The 16,527-nt window shown below is 45.8% G+C and overlaps 1 protein-coding gene across 1 annotated transcript in view; it reads right to left on the bottom strand.

Annotated features, from left to right (window-relative positions):
- ME3 (malic enzyme 3) overlaps nucleotides 1–14,866 on the bottom strand; it is a 176,920-nt gene extending 162,054 nt beyond the window's left edge. The window contains exon 1 of the mRNA XM_006258999.4: nucleotides 14,675–14,866. Within this exon, the coding sequence (XP_006259061.4) occupies nucleotides 14,675–14,851 (177 nt within the window). The 5' untranslated portion in view covers nucleotides 14,852–14,866. The remainder of the gene's footprint in view (nucleotides 1–14,674) is intronic.
- Between the last annotated feature and the right edge of the window lie 1,661 nt (nucleotides 14,867–16,527).

Here is a 16,527-nt window from a genome sequence, read left to right as displayed (position 1 = left end):
CAAATCTGATAGCAATTGAAGATACCAGAATAACGGTTAAGTTTAATGTCCAAGGTTGTATTACTTAGGGCTTATAAAGTCACTGCACATACTTAAGGCTGCTCTACCTTGAGATCAGGAAATCAAAGTCCAAAAAAAATCCAAACTCAGGTACTCTGATCCCAATATAATCAAGAATAGCTATGAAAAATCAAGGGCAAGAGACAGGCAGGAAGAAAGCTGCTACATAGCTCTTCTTCCCATCATACCTCATAATGTATTTTAAGTCTTTTAAGGTCTACTCCTATTAAGAAGTAGCTTTCATACAGTATTTTTGCTAATGAGCAGTCCTCAGGAATTAATATCCTAAGGCAGTAATTCTCAACTAGGGTTAGAGAATCAGCCTGGGGGGCTGTGGGATCCATGTAGGGGTGTCACAGGGTACTTTGCAGTATTACCACTATTATGTGTGCAAACGTCATGATTCACAAAATAAATCCAAAGACTTCAAATAAGAATCTTTGTTGTCAAAGACATTTTAACTTGTTGTAGTCTTCCTGATGTCTTTGCAAGGGAAGAATTACTTATTTTTCTATAGTCCAAAATTGAGTCAAAATTAAGAACGGGCATTTTCCAAGGGGGATCTTGAGTCTAAAAAGTTTAAGAACTACTGTCCTAGAGGTATCTTAGAAGTGGAGGGCATTCCTCCCCACAAACAAGGACTCTATACTTCACGATCATGAAATTAGAGTGTGTATTGAACACTGTTTCATGGGGAATCGGGACACTCTTAGGACACTTCAGGGGTGTCATTAGTCTTCTCTTACCCACTGTATAGTCCATTTTTCCTTACGCATTAGTAGCATAGTTGAATTAACCTAACTAGCCAAAATGGTGGTGCTGTCAGTACTAAAGTATTCAGTGCCATATGTTGACTGGCTATTAAGGAGCACAATAGATGAATTCAGATTATGATCTCTAGGTCAAAACCAGGCTAGCTGCACCTGCTTGCAGTGAGATTGAACCTGACTCCACCACTTGGATCAGTTAAAGAAACAAGTGTCTGAGGCCCATCTATTACTCTGCATCTTTAAGAGAGAAACCAAGGCACAGAAAATCTGATGACATGTCTGGAAACAAGCAAACAAAACCCAATTAACTTCATTCTTTGGATCTACCTGAAAGTTATATGATTATGTTTCCAAATGCAAACAAACTTGTCATCTCTGGTAAGCATCAGAAAATGTCAATTAGTTGTCTTTATATTTTAGAGCAGTGGTTTTCAACCTGTGGCCTATAGACTCCTGGGGGTCTGTAGACTATGTCTAAGGGGCCCGCTAAAGATGACTACAATCAATCAAAAGTATGTAAATACCCACACTTACAATTCAAAGCGGTCCACACCTCCATTCAAAATTTTTAGGGGTACACAAATGAGAAGAGGTTGAAAATCACTGTTTTAGAGTACAGCCTTCTAGAAGGTGAATGATAGTATCACAGTGTTTGTAAATACTGTAAATCACATATTAAAGGCAACAAGCTCCATGAATGAATGTCAATGGAAAGACTCCCCCTGACTTCACAAGAGGCTCTGCACCCCCCCTAAATGAAATGTGCAGGCCTCACCAGAATACAGCCAGTAGTATAACTGATGGGGGACAACCAGGGCAGCGACTATAGGCACCATCTTTGTCAGGGGGAGGTGCACAAATAGCTACACACTGACAGAGGCAGCTGATCATGCTGCTGCAGTTGGCACCCTGGCAGTCAGTGCTGAGCCAGGCATGGCACAGCTGCCCCAGGGACGGAGCTGCCTGGCTACACCACTGCACACAGCACTAACCAACCTAAAGTCTTCCTTAAACACAACTCATCTCTCATGCTCCCAGTAAAGTCAGTAGTTGCTTCCTGATGACTTCAATGGGAGCAGGCCATAATAAAAGGAAATGCTGAATGAACTGTAATACACGGCACTAGTTCCATCTAAAGTGTTATGAACATTTTTATTGCTGCAATTGCTGCAATTTCCATCAAGGGCTGATGTTGTTTGAAATGCATTTTTATTTAAATACCAGAAAAAAAAAAAGCTTACTCCACAGTTTGAGCTAAGGGCGCCTATAGACATGCTCCAATGTGTTCTAATTAGAACGTGTCAGAGCAGATTCGATGAATCAGTTAATTGAGTCTGCTGGGGTATTCTAATTAGAACGCTCCAGGATGCTGTAGTGTCATGTGTATTCAATGTTTCGCATTTCAAAATGGTGGCGGGGGCACTTTTAACTAAAACTCATGTGAATTTTAGTTAAAGCACCCCCACAGCTATTTTGAAATGTGGGGCACTGAATACATATGTTGCTGCAACATTTTAATTAGAGCAGCTGCCTGAAAGCCACTTTAATTAAAATGACCCCCTGCAATCTGGACCACATGTAAAGACATCCTAAGAGCCATGTTCAGTCTCTGCAAAAGCTGACTGTGGCTTAAGGAAACCTGGCATTCTTCAAAAAAGCAAATGAGGTAAAAAAAAAGTTTTGGAATTTGCCAAATTAATGAATTTCCATAATATAAACACTGTACTGCAACCAGCTCACTAATGGGGTCGTCAGTTTAAAATCCACAGGTGGCTTTTGTCCAGAGTTACCATTTCCTCTAATTATCACTACTACTTTTCTGTGTGTGAATTGAGTGCTAGCAAATTTGTCCAACTGATATCCCCCCCTCCCCCAATTAATTACGTGCTTGCACAGAGCTAACAGTGGACTAAGCACTTATCTGTCCACAGACCAGCTACAACGCAGGCAGCCAGAGTGTCAGCTTCCACATGTCCTCCTGTCAAAGCAACTACTAAGGCCTCATCTACACTGAAGTTTCACCACTACAGCTTGACCCACAGAAACCATTTATTGTAGGGGCAGTTTATGCCAGCAAACACAGGCTTTTGCTGGGATGGCTCATACTGGTTTAGCCAGCAAAATAAGCTGTACTAGCTGCATTCACCCATATCCACATATCTAACGGTATATTTTTTGTTGGCACAGAAAATGTCATTAAACCTTCTTCCCAAACAAAGCCATTGTCAGCAACAGTTTCTTAGAGAGACCTAGCTTAAGCCCCAATAGAGAGAGCAAATTGCACTTCTGTCATTAATGATACAGCCATTAAGGTGGTTCTCAAAGCACAGCAGAAAATGAGGACAGCATACTTATCCCATTTGACAGCTGGGAATTCTGAGGCAGGAGGAAGCAAAGTGACTTTCCCAAGGTTGCACAGCAAGGCAGTGGCTAAGCTGGGAATACAACCCACGTCTCCTGAGTCCTGTTTGCTACTTGACGCGCTTGATTATTTTTTGTTAGGATCCAAGACCTTACCAACACTGGGGATTTGCCCTGATTGCTGGCCACCCACCAGCTGGATGGAGCGGCACCACTGAATGTGCCTGCTATAGACAGGCCAAGTTGCTAATTCCACTTTGAAGGGTAAGATGCACCTATTTGATTCCATCAAAATAAGGGAAAGGTAATATTAACACACAGGACTACTAAGCACCCAATAAAACCTCATTCTCATCCAGGTCCAGAGCAGAGGAACATTTGATTGTTTAAAATCTGCAGCATCTCTGCACTGAGACTCATATACAAACTTGTCCCCCCTGCCCCAGCATTACAAGCTAGTAGCAGTGTGCTAACAAGCCTGCTGAGCAAGTACTTTGGGACAGTCTGAACACGTGCTATTGAAATGTTTATCTTGCTTCCTACAGTACTAGGACTTGGGCCAGATTTCCAGCGCACAAAGTGGAGCACAAAAGATGCTGTCTTTTTATGTCCACAGCACTGAGATTTGTACTTGCAAGCCTCTGGAGAACCCCAGAACAAACACAGGCCTGGACACAGATATCATTTCCCCAATGTCATGGAGTGTTTGGTTCATGGGAAACTTAAAACATCAAACACAGTCTCTCTCTGTCAGGAAACATAGCCCAGCTTCTTTCAACATCACAGCATCCATGGCTAGAGAGTAGACAGCAAGTCCACAAGAATTTAAAAAACATCTTCAGACTAGATTGAAAAAGACCCTGCACAAATATGCCAGGAAGGAGGAGCTAATAAGATACAATTTTACTCACATTCACTTGTACAGGAAAAACTTACAGTCCTGGTGCCCAGGGTGGTGGGCCTAACATCATCAGCTGTCCTAACCTACCCTGCAGGTGAAGTGAAGGCGGGTAAGAGCAGGGTAATAACCCTGTCTCTCCTAGCACATTAACCAGTGGTATGAGGCAGAGGCTGAAGGACTGTATCCTGTAACTGTCAAAAACCTGCAGTAGGATCAGAAATAGAGAGAATTTTAATCACTGTGATGGATCATAGTGGAAGAGGCAGCTTTGCAAACAGCCAACTCCCAACCCAACACAGAAGCAAGAGCATCAGCACTATGTGCACTGTGAGCCCTGTAGCAGGCCCAGGGTATGCTGCAGTTGTCTGCTGTCCCCTGCCAGTCAGTCCTCACTTGGCTGTCGTCCTGACATCCCAGTGACCAAAATGTTTCCTGGCTGCTGTGGGCCTTCCTGGAGCATGGATTAATATAACAACTGGTCACTGCATATACAAATCACATACAGGTTTCCCTCGCCAACCGCTGGGGTTAGGTTCCTGAAAGTTCCTGTGGTTGGCAAAAACCGTGGTTGGAAAGACAAAAGGCTTATGGGGAAAATGGCAGGTGGCGGGCTGATGCATGGCCACGGAAAACCGTGGTTACTCAAAACTGTATACCATGGTAGCCAAAACAGTATATAGAATATTAAGCGTGGATACTCAAAACCATGGTTGGAAAAACCGTGATTGGCAAGGGAAACCTGTAAACACCCTGCTAATAGCATTTATTAAAGTAGGCCTTGCTGGGATAGAACTAGGCATACCCTTTATAGCTTGAACAGATATGCTGGAAATACAGCAACTCCCTGGAGACCTACATCTGCCATGCCTTCAATTTGATAATTAAATGGCACCTCAGTTCAGTTCAGGACAACCTTAGGTGTCTCTTTTTCACTGCTCACAGTTACTAGTCTCCAGTGCTTCATCTACAGCTCTGCACAGGGAGCACCTTTCTCCAGCACTACCAAGGCCTGACTGTTCTTCCCTGGAACTGGGTTTATAAAGCCACCGGGACTGCCCCTTCCAGCCTCCAGGCAGTCCACCTTAACGGCACCCTTATCCTACTCTTACGCTCCTTGACAGTAACAGGATTATTGAGTCTTCTATTACAACCCCATACTCAAAATAGAAGCCATTGTGTCCCCACTACTTGTGGGTAATTTTCAACGATAGAGAATATTTGAGAGATCCAACCTGCGGGGGACTATGGGATAGATGGTATGAAAGGATATACAGCTGGGAAAGTCTGCAGTCTTCCAGCCTGCCTGAAATGGAAGGAAAAAAGCACCATAAATTGCTGCCAAGTCCAAGAACGGCAACAAGCCTGGTGCAATCCTGAGGCTTTGAGGCATACTGAACATATTGTAAGCAAAGCCCCTGCAAGCCAAGCCTAATCGGACCTTTACATAAGCTGCTTGTTCATAATACAATAATAAGCTTCAGTTTAGAGATTGTTATTGCCAATTGCTTCCCAAAAATGACTATCCTTGAATAGCCTCCTCAGTCCCAACATGTTATGTTCTGCCTTTACCAGCATTATATGTGCAGGGTATTGCAAAAAAAAAAAAAAAAAAAAAATGAGGAAATCAAGAGATTTGACTGGGCTGTCCCACACATAGGAGAGAAACACACAAAAGTACAAGGACTAATTCCATCTTGGTATAAACTACTGAACTGAGTTATACTCAGGAAGAAGCTGGCCCAGACGAGATTAAAACATGCCTCTCCATGCCAGATATTAGCAAAGGTTTGTCATAACACATGCTCCACTAACCAGCACCACGGATGAAGATTGTATCACCTCTTGTGCATCATAAAACAAAGGTTAGAAAGTACTGTTCTGCAGAGCACAGTTGCTCCAAACCTTGTTTGTTCCAGTTCAAGTTATCTTCCAGGATCTAGAGGCTGAAGGACACAGTGATGAAGTAACCCTTTCTCAAATTTGTCATTCAGAAGAAGACTGTTAGATAGGCAAATATTGAGGAAAATGGATGGATCCACATAATGGGCATCCATTGCTCTAGGTTGCGGCAGGAAAAATACAGCCTATAGGCCAGACCTGGTCCAACAGGTAATTGCATCCAGGCTGCAGGCATCCGCCAATTAATTGTACCCCACCCAGCCCGTGCACTTAGCTTCCCACCCTCCTGTGAAGGAGGGCCCCAGCCCAGTCAGCATGCACAGCTTTTGGGCAAGGTCACTACTGCCACTACTGCAGCTGCCACAGGACCCGCTCAGCTTCCTTGGCCTCCAGTGGCTCCTTCCCCTCTCTCTGCTGCTCGCTCCAGGCAGCATGTAGGTGGTAGCAGGCAGGCAGGGGGAGCTGCAGCAGGGCAGGAGGACAGAGTGTGGGGCTGGGGTTGATGGGAACGTGAAGCCCAGGGCCTGAGCCCAGGGGGGTGGCGTGAGTGTGGAGCTCGGGTGTGTGGGGTGTGAGGGAGGGTGGGGGACATGGGGACACCCCCACATACTCCCCCCCACCCAAAGGCCCACAGCCCCCACTGCCAGTGACGGCAGCAGCAGCAAATGGTGGGCCCTCAGGGCGCTCGTGGTCAGCAGAGGTGCAGCCGCCCAGCGGTGCACGGCTCCAGCCAGTTCCAGGAGCTGCAAGTGGAGGCAGGGAGTGGAGCCAGGCTGGCCGGCCTCTATCGCACGGGGTTCCCTGCAATGCAAGTGCAGCTCCCAGCACTCATGCACCACTGGGGGGAAGCCCCTGCAAGGGAGCCAGTGGACTGGCCCCACTCCCTGCCACCACGTGCCGCTCCTGGGACTGCTGGGAAGCAGGGAGCAGGGCTACCCACCACTTCCAGCGAAGTCCTGGCAACTGTATGGGGCGAAAGGGAGCAGGGAAGGCAGCCAGCTCCATCATGCAGGGCTTCCCCCCAGTGGCACATGAGTGCTGGAAGCTGCATGGGAGCCCCACACAATGGAGCTGGGCCGGCCTGGCTCCACTCCCTGCTGCCACGTGCAGCTCCCAGAACTGGCTGGAGCCACATGCCACCGGGCAGCAGCGCCTGCATGGGCTATGAGCACCCTGAGGGATCGCCACCTACTGCTACTTCTGCTACTGCTCCCACCATGGGGGGAGCATATGGGGGGCCCCCACACACCCCGGCACACCCACAACCCCTCCACATATACACCCCCCACACCTCCCAACATACCCTACACCCTCCTGCACACACACAGCCACACCCCCTCACAGTCTCCCACAGACACCCTACCATACACCCCCCCCAAAGACACCCAAGACTTTATTTTTCAGTTATTATGCAATCACCTCTATATACACTATGCAAACACACATAAATCAGGACAAAAATATTTTTTGAAATAAAATTAAAATATTTTATAGTAAATGATTGATTTTTAGTATAGGATTTGTTTTTTTTCCAGTCCTAAGAGGGCAACCCTCCCTCCCTGCCAAAGGAGTACTTCCAGGGGTAAGGGGAGGGACTCCCAGTGGCAAAAGCCAGGGGGTGGGATTTCCAGTCCCAAGATGGCAACCAGGGGGCAAGGCACCTGCCAAGAGGCGGGGCTACTGTTGCAGCCCTTGACAGCTCACTCGTTAAGCGACCATCCAGCTGAAATAATTGTCTACCCCTGCTCTTGCTCTAGGTGTTGTTACCATGTTATACAGTCACCCAAATGCCCAATTTTGCCTCACATGCAACCAGTTTCATATCCTAATTTTAAGACTAAACCATGTAAATGCTGCCTCACCTGCTTTGTACTGGCATGCTTAATTTCCTAACTTTGCTCCCTGTGACGTTGATGCAGAACTTTAAAACTCATTTCTACATGCAGTGCTCTCGATACGCCCAAGACCAATGGAACAGCCCAAACATGCGGCAGCATAAACCAGCAGGAAAGGAGTTAATTTCCTGTTCCTTGATGGGGCTTAATCCTGAATATCCATCTAGTCATCATTTCTATAAATCATCAAGATACATTCCATGAGATGCACAAGTGGGCAGCACATGCAAGTACAAAAAACATATAAACTATTAGCCAAATATATTAAAAGGCCTAATTCTACACACTGTATCTGCACTGCAGCTTCCATAAAAAGTGTAAGTTATCTGCAGTTCTTGCCTGTTCCTCAAATAATGCTAATATTTTGCCACTTCCAGGAAAAAAAAGTGCTGACCTCCATATCTGGATGTCTGCAGCATTTGTGATGGCAGAGATCCAAAATGCTTTGACTCAGAAGTGGGCGCTTCAGCCAAATGTGAGTTATTTTCATACTACCAACTGAATTATGTACAAATGAAGGCAGTTTGGTGCACAGAAAAAGATTACAACTGATCTTGGAAGGAATAATTTGGGTTCTTGAGACTCTAAAGATGTGTAGTTAAACATAAACCTGCCTGGTTAATGCATTTACCCTTGCTTTCAGCTCAATTAGCTTGCTAACTACATTCCTAGTTAGGGCAACATGAATATTTACAACAGAGCCTGGAAGAACTGGGAGTAATAAATAAAATTTATTAATAGATTAATGAAGCCATTGATTTAACAAATAAGAAATCATATTGTTTGTTTGAAGTGACCTATTTCCAATTACGTTCCAATCATAAATGCCAGAGAGTGCAAGGGAGAAGATACAATGCAGCCCCTGGCCATGGGTGGGCTGCACATCAGGAGACAGCTCTAGCTAGCAGGGAAAGGTGCCTCAGTCTCTTTAACAGGGTCCCAGATCCTCAAACTCCTCTAACTCACCAACACGTGTGTCACAAAGGAGTGCAGATTTTCAGTGCATCCAGTACCCCCACCTTGCCCTTCAGCTGATCACAGAGGAGGTAACCCAGAGCAACCAACTCCTTTCCATCCCACTATGTCAGCATAGACTGGCCATTTCTTGTGGCTGTGTCCTTCACTATGGATACTACTCAAGTCAGCCAAAGCACTCTGTGAGCTACAGACCAGTTTTCCTTCTCTGCAGGTAGGCCAGCCCTGCGCCAAGTTACTCAGGAATTCTGTACCTTGGAGAGTACCCACAAAAAGGAATATTGGAGTGGACTAAAAACTAGAACTGCAGCATAGCGACATGCAGTATACTTAATCTAAGAGCGATATTAGTTCATAGAGGGCCAAGAGTTAAGTATTCCTGACTGCAGTGGTTCCAGATCCATGGGGTCATGCATGGATGCAAGATCCTTTCCACAGCCTCCCAGTTTGTATCCTGAGCACGAGGCCTTGTTCTGCATCAGCAGAATTGGGCTGAGGACACATATGCTTGAGGGACATCATTCCTGTTTCTATGGTGCTGATTTTAGATCCAAGTTTCTGGATTCCTCTTGCCCCTCTCATGGTCTAGGATGCCTTTCCCAGTACCCCTGCTTTCCCTAAATCCTGTGGATCTGGCTGCTCTCCCAAGACCTCTGAAAACAGACTCCTTTTGCACCACATGCCCAGACTATATGCAAGATAAAGTGATAACATTCACATTAATGCACATTTGTGAACAAGCAGGAAATATACATGTTTCCTGCTTTTAAAAATCCCACTAGAACCTAGAGCTCTCTGGTAATTTGGGTACTGTCAAACTTCTTATTAAATCTCTTGAGCAGCCAAACTGTCATGCGATTCCCTAGATAGCAGCACACATGGAGGTCTGTGTGCTGACTGATCTTTTGAAAGCATTAGCAGTTGTGGGCAGACACTAGGCCTTACGCTGCTTCATGTTTCATTTCTACAACATTTCAAGTACTGGCAGTGAACAGCTGCTTTAAACAGCACTTCCTAAAATCTAGGAACTAATTCTTTCCACTTCCTCTCCATCTATTTGTGAGATCTTTCTGTCAAATTAAGGGTGGCTGCCTCATTTTTTTGCCTCTCTAGGCTGTTAAGTGCCTCAGGAGAAGACTGTTAAAGCATCTTGTGTAACTTTGAACAAGGGAGAAAAGTGGTAATATTTAGAAAGAGGAAGAATAGTGTACAGGATCCTATAAGAAGTAAGATTTTGAAAATCACAGCAGCTTGGTTATACCCCTCTAACACTGCTCTTCAAAAGCTAGGCAGTAACCAAATTTTTCTTTGAAAGTTCTTCCTCCGGTCAAGCATTAAAAACTGTGCATTAAAATCTTTTTAGAGTACCCGAAGGAAACAATCTGCAAAGTTTCCTTCCACGTAACTTTCACCATGCCTGTCAGAGAACTGGTAATAAATCCTAGATCTCATGAATCTCATCCTCCCATTCAACACACCGGACCATCTCTGCTTTGTGCTTTCGGGAAGATATTGCAGTATGTCTCAGCAAGCAAAGCTGGATGTACAACAACACACCAACCTGTTATATAAATCACAATGATTAGAGAAATGGAGGCAAATTAATTACAAACCCTTCCCAGAGAGCTGGTGTAATCACCAAATTCCATTCTTCACCAATATGTAGGAATAAAATTTTTGTAATTTATTCATCCGGTAGTCTCACTTAGTCTGCAAAAGCCAATGGAAGAAAAACATAGCAAGGAAGCCATGTCCTCAGTGTATTTATCATTCACCTTTTCTTGGAAAGATTTGGAAAAACAGATGGGTTTTGTACATCATACTCTACACATCAATAGTCAGGCAGCAGTGAGCTCTAAAGGCTGCCACAGAAAGATCATGGACAGCAGGCTCCTTCCTGTTAAAAGGACCATTAATTGCTCATTGTTCTGTTACATCCCGTAAGGAATCAGAAGCCTGTTCTGAGCTGCTTAGCGTATTGCCAAGCACTGCTACCAAAATAGCTTAGAGAGCCCATGCTGACATGCAAGCTAAACTACTGATTACAATTAGCAGATATCCCTACCTCTCTGGGGTATTGTGTGGATGACTGCATTGAGGACTGTGAGGTGTTCAGATACCACATTAAAAAGGGCCATATAAACACCGTTCTACATCTATCTGGGGCAGAAGCTTGCAACCTGAATCCCAGCAAACATCCCTCTTTATACACAAACTTGAAGGGGAGATTTTTATGGATCCAATGAAATATGATACGTGACACATTTCACCAGTGACAAAAACATGGTTTCTCTCCTTCCTGTGCTTGCATCCTAGTTCTGTTGGGTCTTTAATGCCATCAAGGAAGAAAGAGAACAAAAATGAGACAACACAAGAGGATGCTGAGAGGTGATCTTGTGGCTGTCTACAAACTCATCGGGGGGGGGGGAGGGGGGCAGCAGGAAATAGAGGATACGATGTTTATCAGGGTGCCCATCGGGGTAACTAGAAACAATGGCTACAAACTGAAGGACAGCAAATTTAGATTGGACATCAGAAAACAATTCTTTATAGCAAGGGTTGCCAAAATATGGAATATGCTTCCAAGGGAGGTGGTGCTGTCCCCTTCCCTGGAGGTATTTAAGAGAAAATTGGACAGACACCTGGCTGGGGTCATGTGACCCCAGCACTCTTTCCTGCCCAGGGCAGGAGGTCAGACTTGATGATCTAATAGGTCCCTTCTGACCCTAAAATCTATGAAATCTATAAGTAGGCCCTTGGGAAAACAAAAAGACTTGCTGCTTAAGGAATCAAAGAGGAAGCCTTGCCCTTGACTTCATAAGAAGCAGGATCAGGTTTTCAAGAAGCATAAGAGATTGATGACTTGCAGTAATTACCTGAACCATTCCAATTTAAAGCAATATATTATTGCATCACTTTGACCCGCTTCACTATTCAAAGGTGAAGGTCCTAATTTTCCAGTAATAAATGATATACGTGATGGCAGTAGAAACACCAGATATCTTTCTCTTGATAAGATATCTTTGGACAATGCTAGCTGACAAGACAGTGAAGAAAAAACAATTGAACCAAAGCACTTCAGCTCCAACAATTCAATGATTTTCATGGATAACTGATACATTTTCATTCTCTCCCCAGCCTTACAGGTGGTTCTGAACTGTTTGATGGCATAGTACAGTAGCCTCACACTACAACAGATGATGCACTGTGGTGTAGCAGTCTGATGCATCAAGGGAGCCACCATTATTTGTACATGAAGTGGAACGTAAAGGTCCAAACTGCTGCAATAGGACCTGAGCAGTATAAAAAGATAAGAAAAGATCAAAGATAATCCTTGCCCCAAGGAGTTTGAAACCTAAAGTTCAAGACAAAAGGCAACAGGTAGTTACCAGAGATAATTATAATCAACTTCCCAAGTGTTCAGACCCCTAGCTGTTGTCCAGTTTATTCACTGTAGGTGCAGGTCTTGCTGGATCAATATATGCTGCTGACACAAAGGCTTTACTAAAGCTTTGGCCAGGCCTCAGCAGCAAGCCGGATGGATGCACGAACTTCTCACGTTAAAAAAAACCTTGGCAGGCTTACTTGGCAAGAGATGGGACAGAGACATGGTGGTACAAGGCAGGACAGCCCAGTACTGGGATAAGTCTGAAACACCCAGGTCAGAAGTGAAACAAGCCCCCGGTACAAGACGGTTTGAGATGTTCAACATACAGGTGGAAAGTAATACGTCATTTGTTTTGTTCATTGTATAAAAGGAGAATTGGAAAACAAGAAAACTTTGCCTGTATAGTGGCAACTACTTTGTCACAGGTGAAAATGCCTTAGCTCCTGGTCTGATGTACTTGTTAGGTCAAACCGTGTTAAGGCTGTGCTGGTAGACAATAAACCTGGCTGAATCTTTGCCACTGATCTGAGCCTGCAGTTGTTCTTTAAGACAAGACCGGTGTTGGGATTTCCTGGCTGCGAATTTTGCTGGCACCACAGCTCCTGAGACTTCAGCACTGACAACACATGGATAACACTCGATGAGGACAACAGCAACAAAGGCACCCATAACCCAAGACGACAGTAGGCACATTTATAAGATATCCGATAACCTGGAGTAGTCTGTCAGAATACCAGCATAAGATTTCAACCCCAAATTCCCAAAGCCTGTATACAGTCGGACTCCAATTATGCGGGGGATATGTTCCTGAAAAACACCGTGTAAGATGAAACCGTGTAACTCGAGGCATTAAGACAATGGAAAACAGGGGGATAGGGACCTGGGACCAAGATTTGATAACATTATTTCACAATAAAAGGATGTATAAACACAAAATAATGGAATTAATAGCTTTATTAAAACCTTTACTCCCGGCTAAGTGCTCATACAGAGACAAAGCTTTAGCCCTAATTGCCATGCCATCGACACCTGCTCCTTGTGTATTGGTCCTTTCATTGATCCAAAGATTAAGGAGTTTCTCAACCTTATCTAAATGAGGAATTCAAGTCACCAATGACACTCTTCAACTCACAGGGGTTGTCGTTTTCACACAGTCTCTAATTTTTTGCTCACTCACTTTTTTTAATGGTATGCACAGTAGATTCACTTAAACTACTGGCGAGCAATCGATGCAGCACTATCGCCTTCTCTTAATTTATCAAGGATTTCTATTTTCTGGGTCAGGGTGATAGACTTACGTGCTCTTTTGGGCACATCATCAAGGGCTTTCTTTGATGCTGTTTTCACAAATATTCAGGGTTAACGTAACCAAAAATGATGGACAATTTTGGAGGAGATGACAAGTGATGCTAACGCTATGTAAGCAGACTCCAAACTAACAACCGCTCTACCGCAAACAGTGTAAATGTGAGGCAGGGTATCACATAAGTTGAAACAAGGTCACGTTATATAAAGCGTGTATATGTGAATCAGTACAACTCAAAACTGTGTAACCGGGGGTCTGACTGTATACATTTATATTATCCTCCAATTTACGTGTTGCTCTGAAGTTTGTATTCAAGAGGCAGAAAGGAGGATGAGGAACTGTACTATTCATAAATACAATACTACTTGGGGTGCTTTTTGTGCTCCTTGGGAGTTTGGTCCAGAGCAGCAAGAAGCCAGTCTACCCTGGAGTCCGAACAATACTGAGAATTAAAAAAAAAATCTTTCCCATAGGAAGTGTGATTTTTAGGACATAAAACAGAGGTTACTATGGACCCAGCAGAGAGAGGCTTAAAAACAAAACCAACCCAAACTCACTTCCCCTTTTTAATGGCAAGAAATAAATAAAAAAAGCCAGTTTCACTTCTAAACACAGCTTTCAAAACATCCTTATTATCCATGGTGGGGTTTTCATCAAGCAAGATACCAAATGCTTCCTTCCCTCCTTTTTTTTGAATTAAGCACAGAGAGTTTGGACACGGGGTGTTGTTTACCTCTCGGGGCTGCAGAACAGACCCCCAAGCACCCAGGCCTCTGAGCGCTTCCTCAAGGCAAGCACCCGCACACGGGTCCCAGATGAAAAGGGGCTAGACGCAAACAGCCAGAACCCACCCGCGCGGGCTGGGGATTTAAATCTGTGCCCCTGTGCCGCTGCTTGCTCAGCCCTGCTCTGCAAAGGCCCTTAAAAAAAGGGAGCTGTCACTACTAGCCCGGTGGCATTTCCATCTTGCAAGCAGCCCCCGGGAAGGGTCCTGGGGGCGACTGCTGCCAAAGGGACCTGGTTCTCTTGCGCTGGTGGGATGAATCCCGCGGGGTGGGGGCACCCACATGGGCTCTTCCCGGCCCTGCTGCCACCCCCAGCACTGGGCTCTGCTGCTACCTTGTTGAGATGCGGGTTGCGGGTGATGTCGTAGCCCCTCTTCTTGAGGGCGGCGGCGCGGGCCGGCGCGGCGGGGCCATCCCCGCGGCAGCCGCGGGCGGGCGGGCGCAGGAGCGGCGGCGGGCGGCCCCGCAGCAGCAGGGGCAGCAGGCGGCCGGCGACCCCGCAGCCCGGCATCGCGGCGGGAGAGGCGGCGGCAGGCGGCGGCCGGGCGGCGCATCGGGCCCGGACAAGCCAAAGCCAACCCAGGAAGCGGATCCCGCGGCAGCTGCAGCCCGGCGCCTCCCCGCCCCCTGCACCTGCTCCGCTCCCCCCCTCCCCGCCACCCCGCCCCGCGCCTCCGCCCGGGCCTCAGTTTCCCCTCAGCGCAGGGTGCTGCGGGGAGGGGGGGAGAAATAACATCTTTGTGTCACCTTATGCCGTGCTTATGCTCCTTCCCCCTCGTGCTGCCGGGCCCGGAGGGGGGTGGGCGTGTGGTGGGGGGTCGAATCTCTACTCCCCCCCCCCGCCTCTGTTTTCCCACCTGTGAAATGGGCGCAATGGACTGTTGTCGCGTGGGGAAAAAAAAGGAAGGCGGCTGAGGTTCTTGCCCCTCCGCTTCTTTATTGTTTTGCTCCTCGTAGAAAAGGAGAATTGGAAAGCAAGGAAACTTTGTAGCCGCATAGTGGCAATTATGTCCACGCAGGCGCTGGTGTGATGCGCCGTGTTAGGCCGAACCGTGTTCAGGCTGACCTGGGAGACGATCAACCTGGCCGCGTCTTTGCCACTGAACTGAGCCTGACAGTCCTTTGTCACCCCATGTACAGGCAGTCCTCAACTTACAATGTTTTGACTTACCACATTTTGTGCTTACAAGGTTTATAAGTTGATACCCTATTTCAACTTTCTGACTTACAACATTTCAAGTTACGTTTTGCACTTACAGCATTTATAAATTGACACCATTTCAACTTTCAACTTACAATGTTTTGAGTTATGACGTTTCGTGCTTACGAGGTTTATAAATTGATACCCTGTTTCAACTTTCTGACTTACAACATTTCCAGTTACGTTTCTCACTTATGGCATTTATAAATTGACACCGTTCCAACTTTCAACTTACAATGTTTTGAGTTACATTTTGCACTTACGAGGTTTATAAATTGACGCTGTTCCAACTTTCAACTTACAACGTTTTGAGTTACATTTCGCACTTACGAGGTTTATAAATTGACACCCTGTTTCAACTTTCTGACGTTGGTTTCCACTTGACAACGCTTGATCTGACGCGGCGCCACGTCAACGAACACGTTCAAGACTCCAGAAAACCCTGCAGCCGGACTCCGGAGAAGACTCCAGCCATGAACCCGTCAAAAAGTCCAGCCGAGAGCCCTTCAAAAAGTCCAGCAAAGTCACCTCAAAGAAGTCCTTCCAAATCAATATGATTGCTATTTACAGTATAAATACATCAATGTAGCTATATTATGCATCTATAATTGATTGAATACAAACTTCTTGGTTATTTTTGGTGAAAATAGGGTATCGGGCCTTAGTTCAGGAACCAATCCCCCATTTGTAACATTGCTTCCTATGGGAAAATTGGTTCCAAGTTACAATGTTGCGAGTTAAGACATGGTTTTCAGGAGCCAATTCTGTAAGTCAGAGGACTGCCTGTATTTGGGGTCAGGAAGGAATTTTACCCTGTAGGGACTGTGACAGATGTTGCCTTCTGCATCAGGGGGCATGGCCCTCTGCTGGGGTATATTGACATCAGAGCCGACTCTAGCAGGTTGCGGGGCCCGGGGCAAGTCGGCCTGTGCAGGGGCCCCTTAACTCTGTGTGGGGCCGTGGTACCCCTGTGCTTCTTCCGTGGC

This window comes from Alligator mississippiensis, chromosome 1, assembly GCF_030867095.1.
Source record: "Alligator mississippiensis isolate rAllMis1 chromosome 1, rAllMis1, whole genome shotgun sequence".
Taxonomy (NCBI): Eukaryota; Metazoa; Chordata; order Crocodylia; family Alligatoridae; genus Alligator; species Alligator mississippiensis.
The sequence above is the reverse complement of the archived record's forward strand: the minus strand, read 5'-3'. Positions and strand labels throughout refer to the sequence as shown.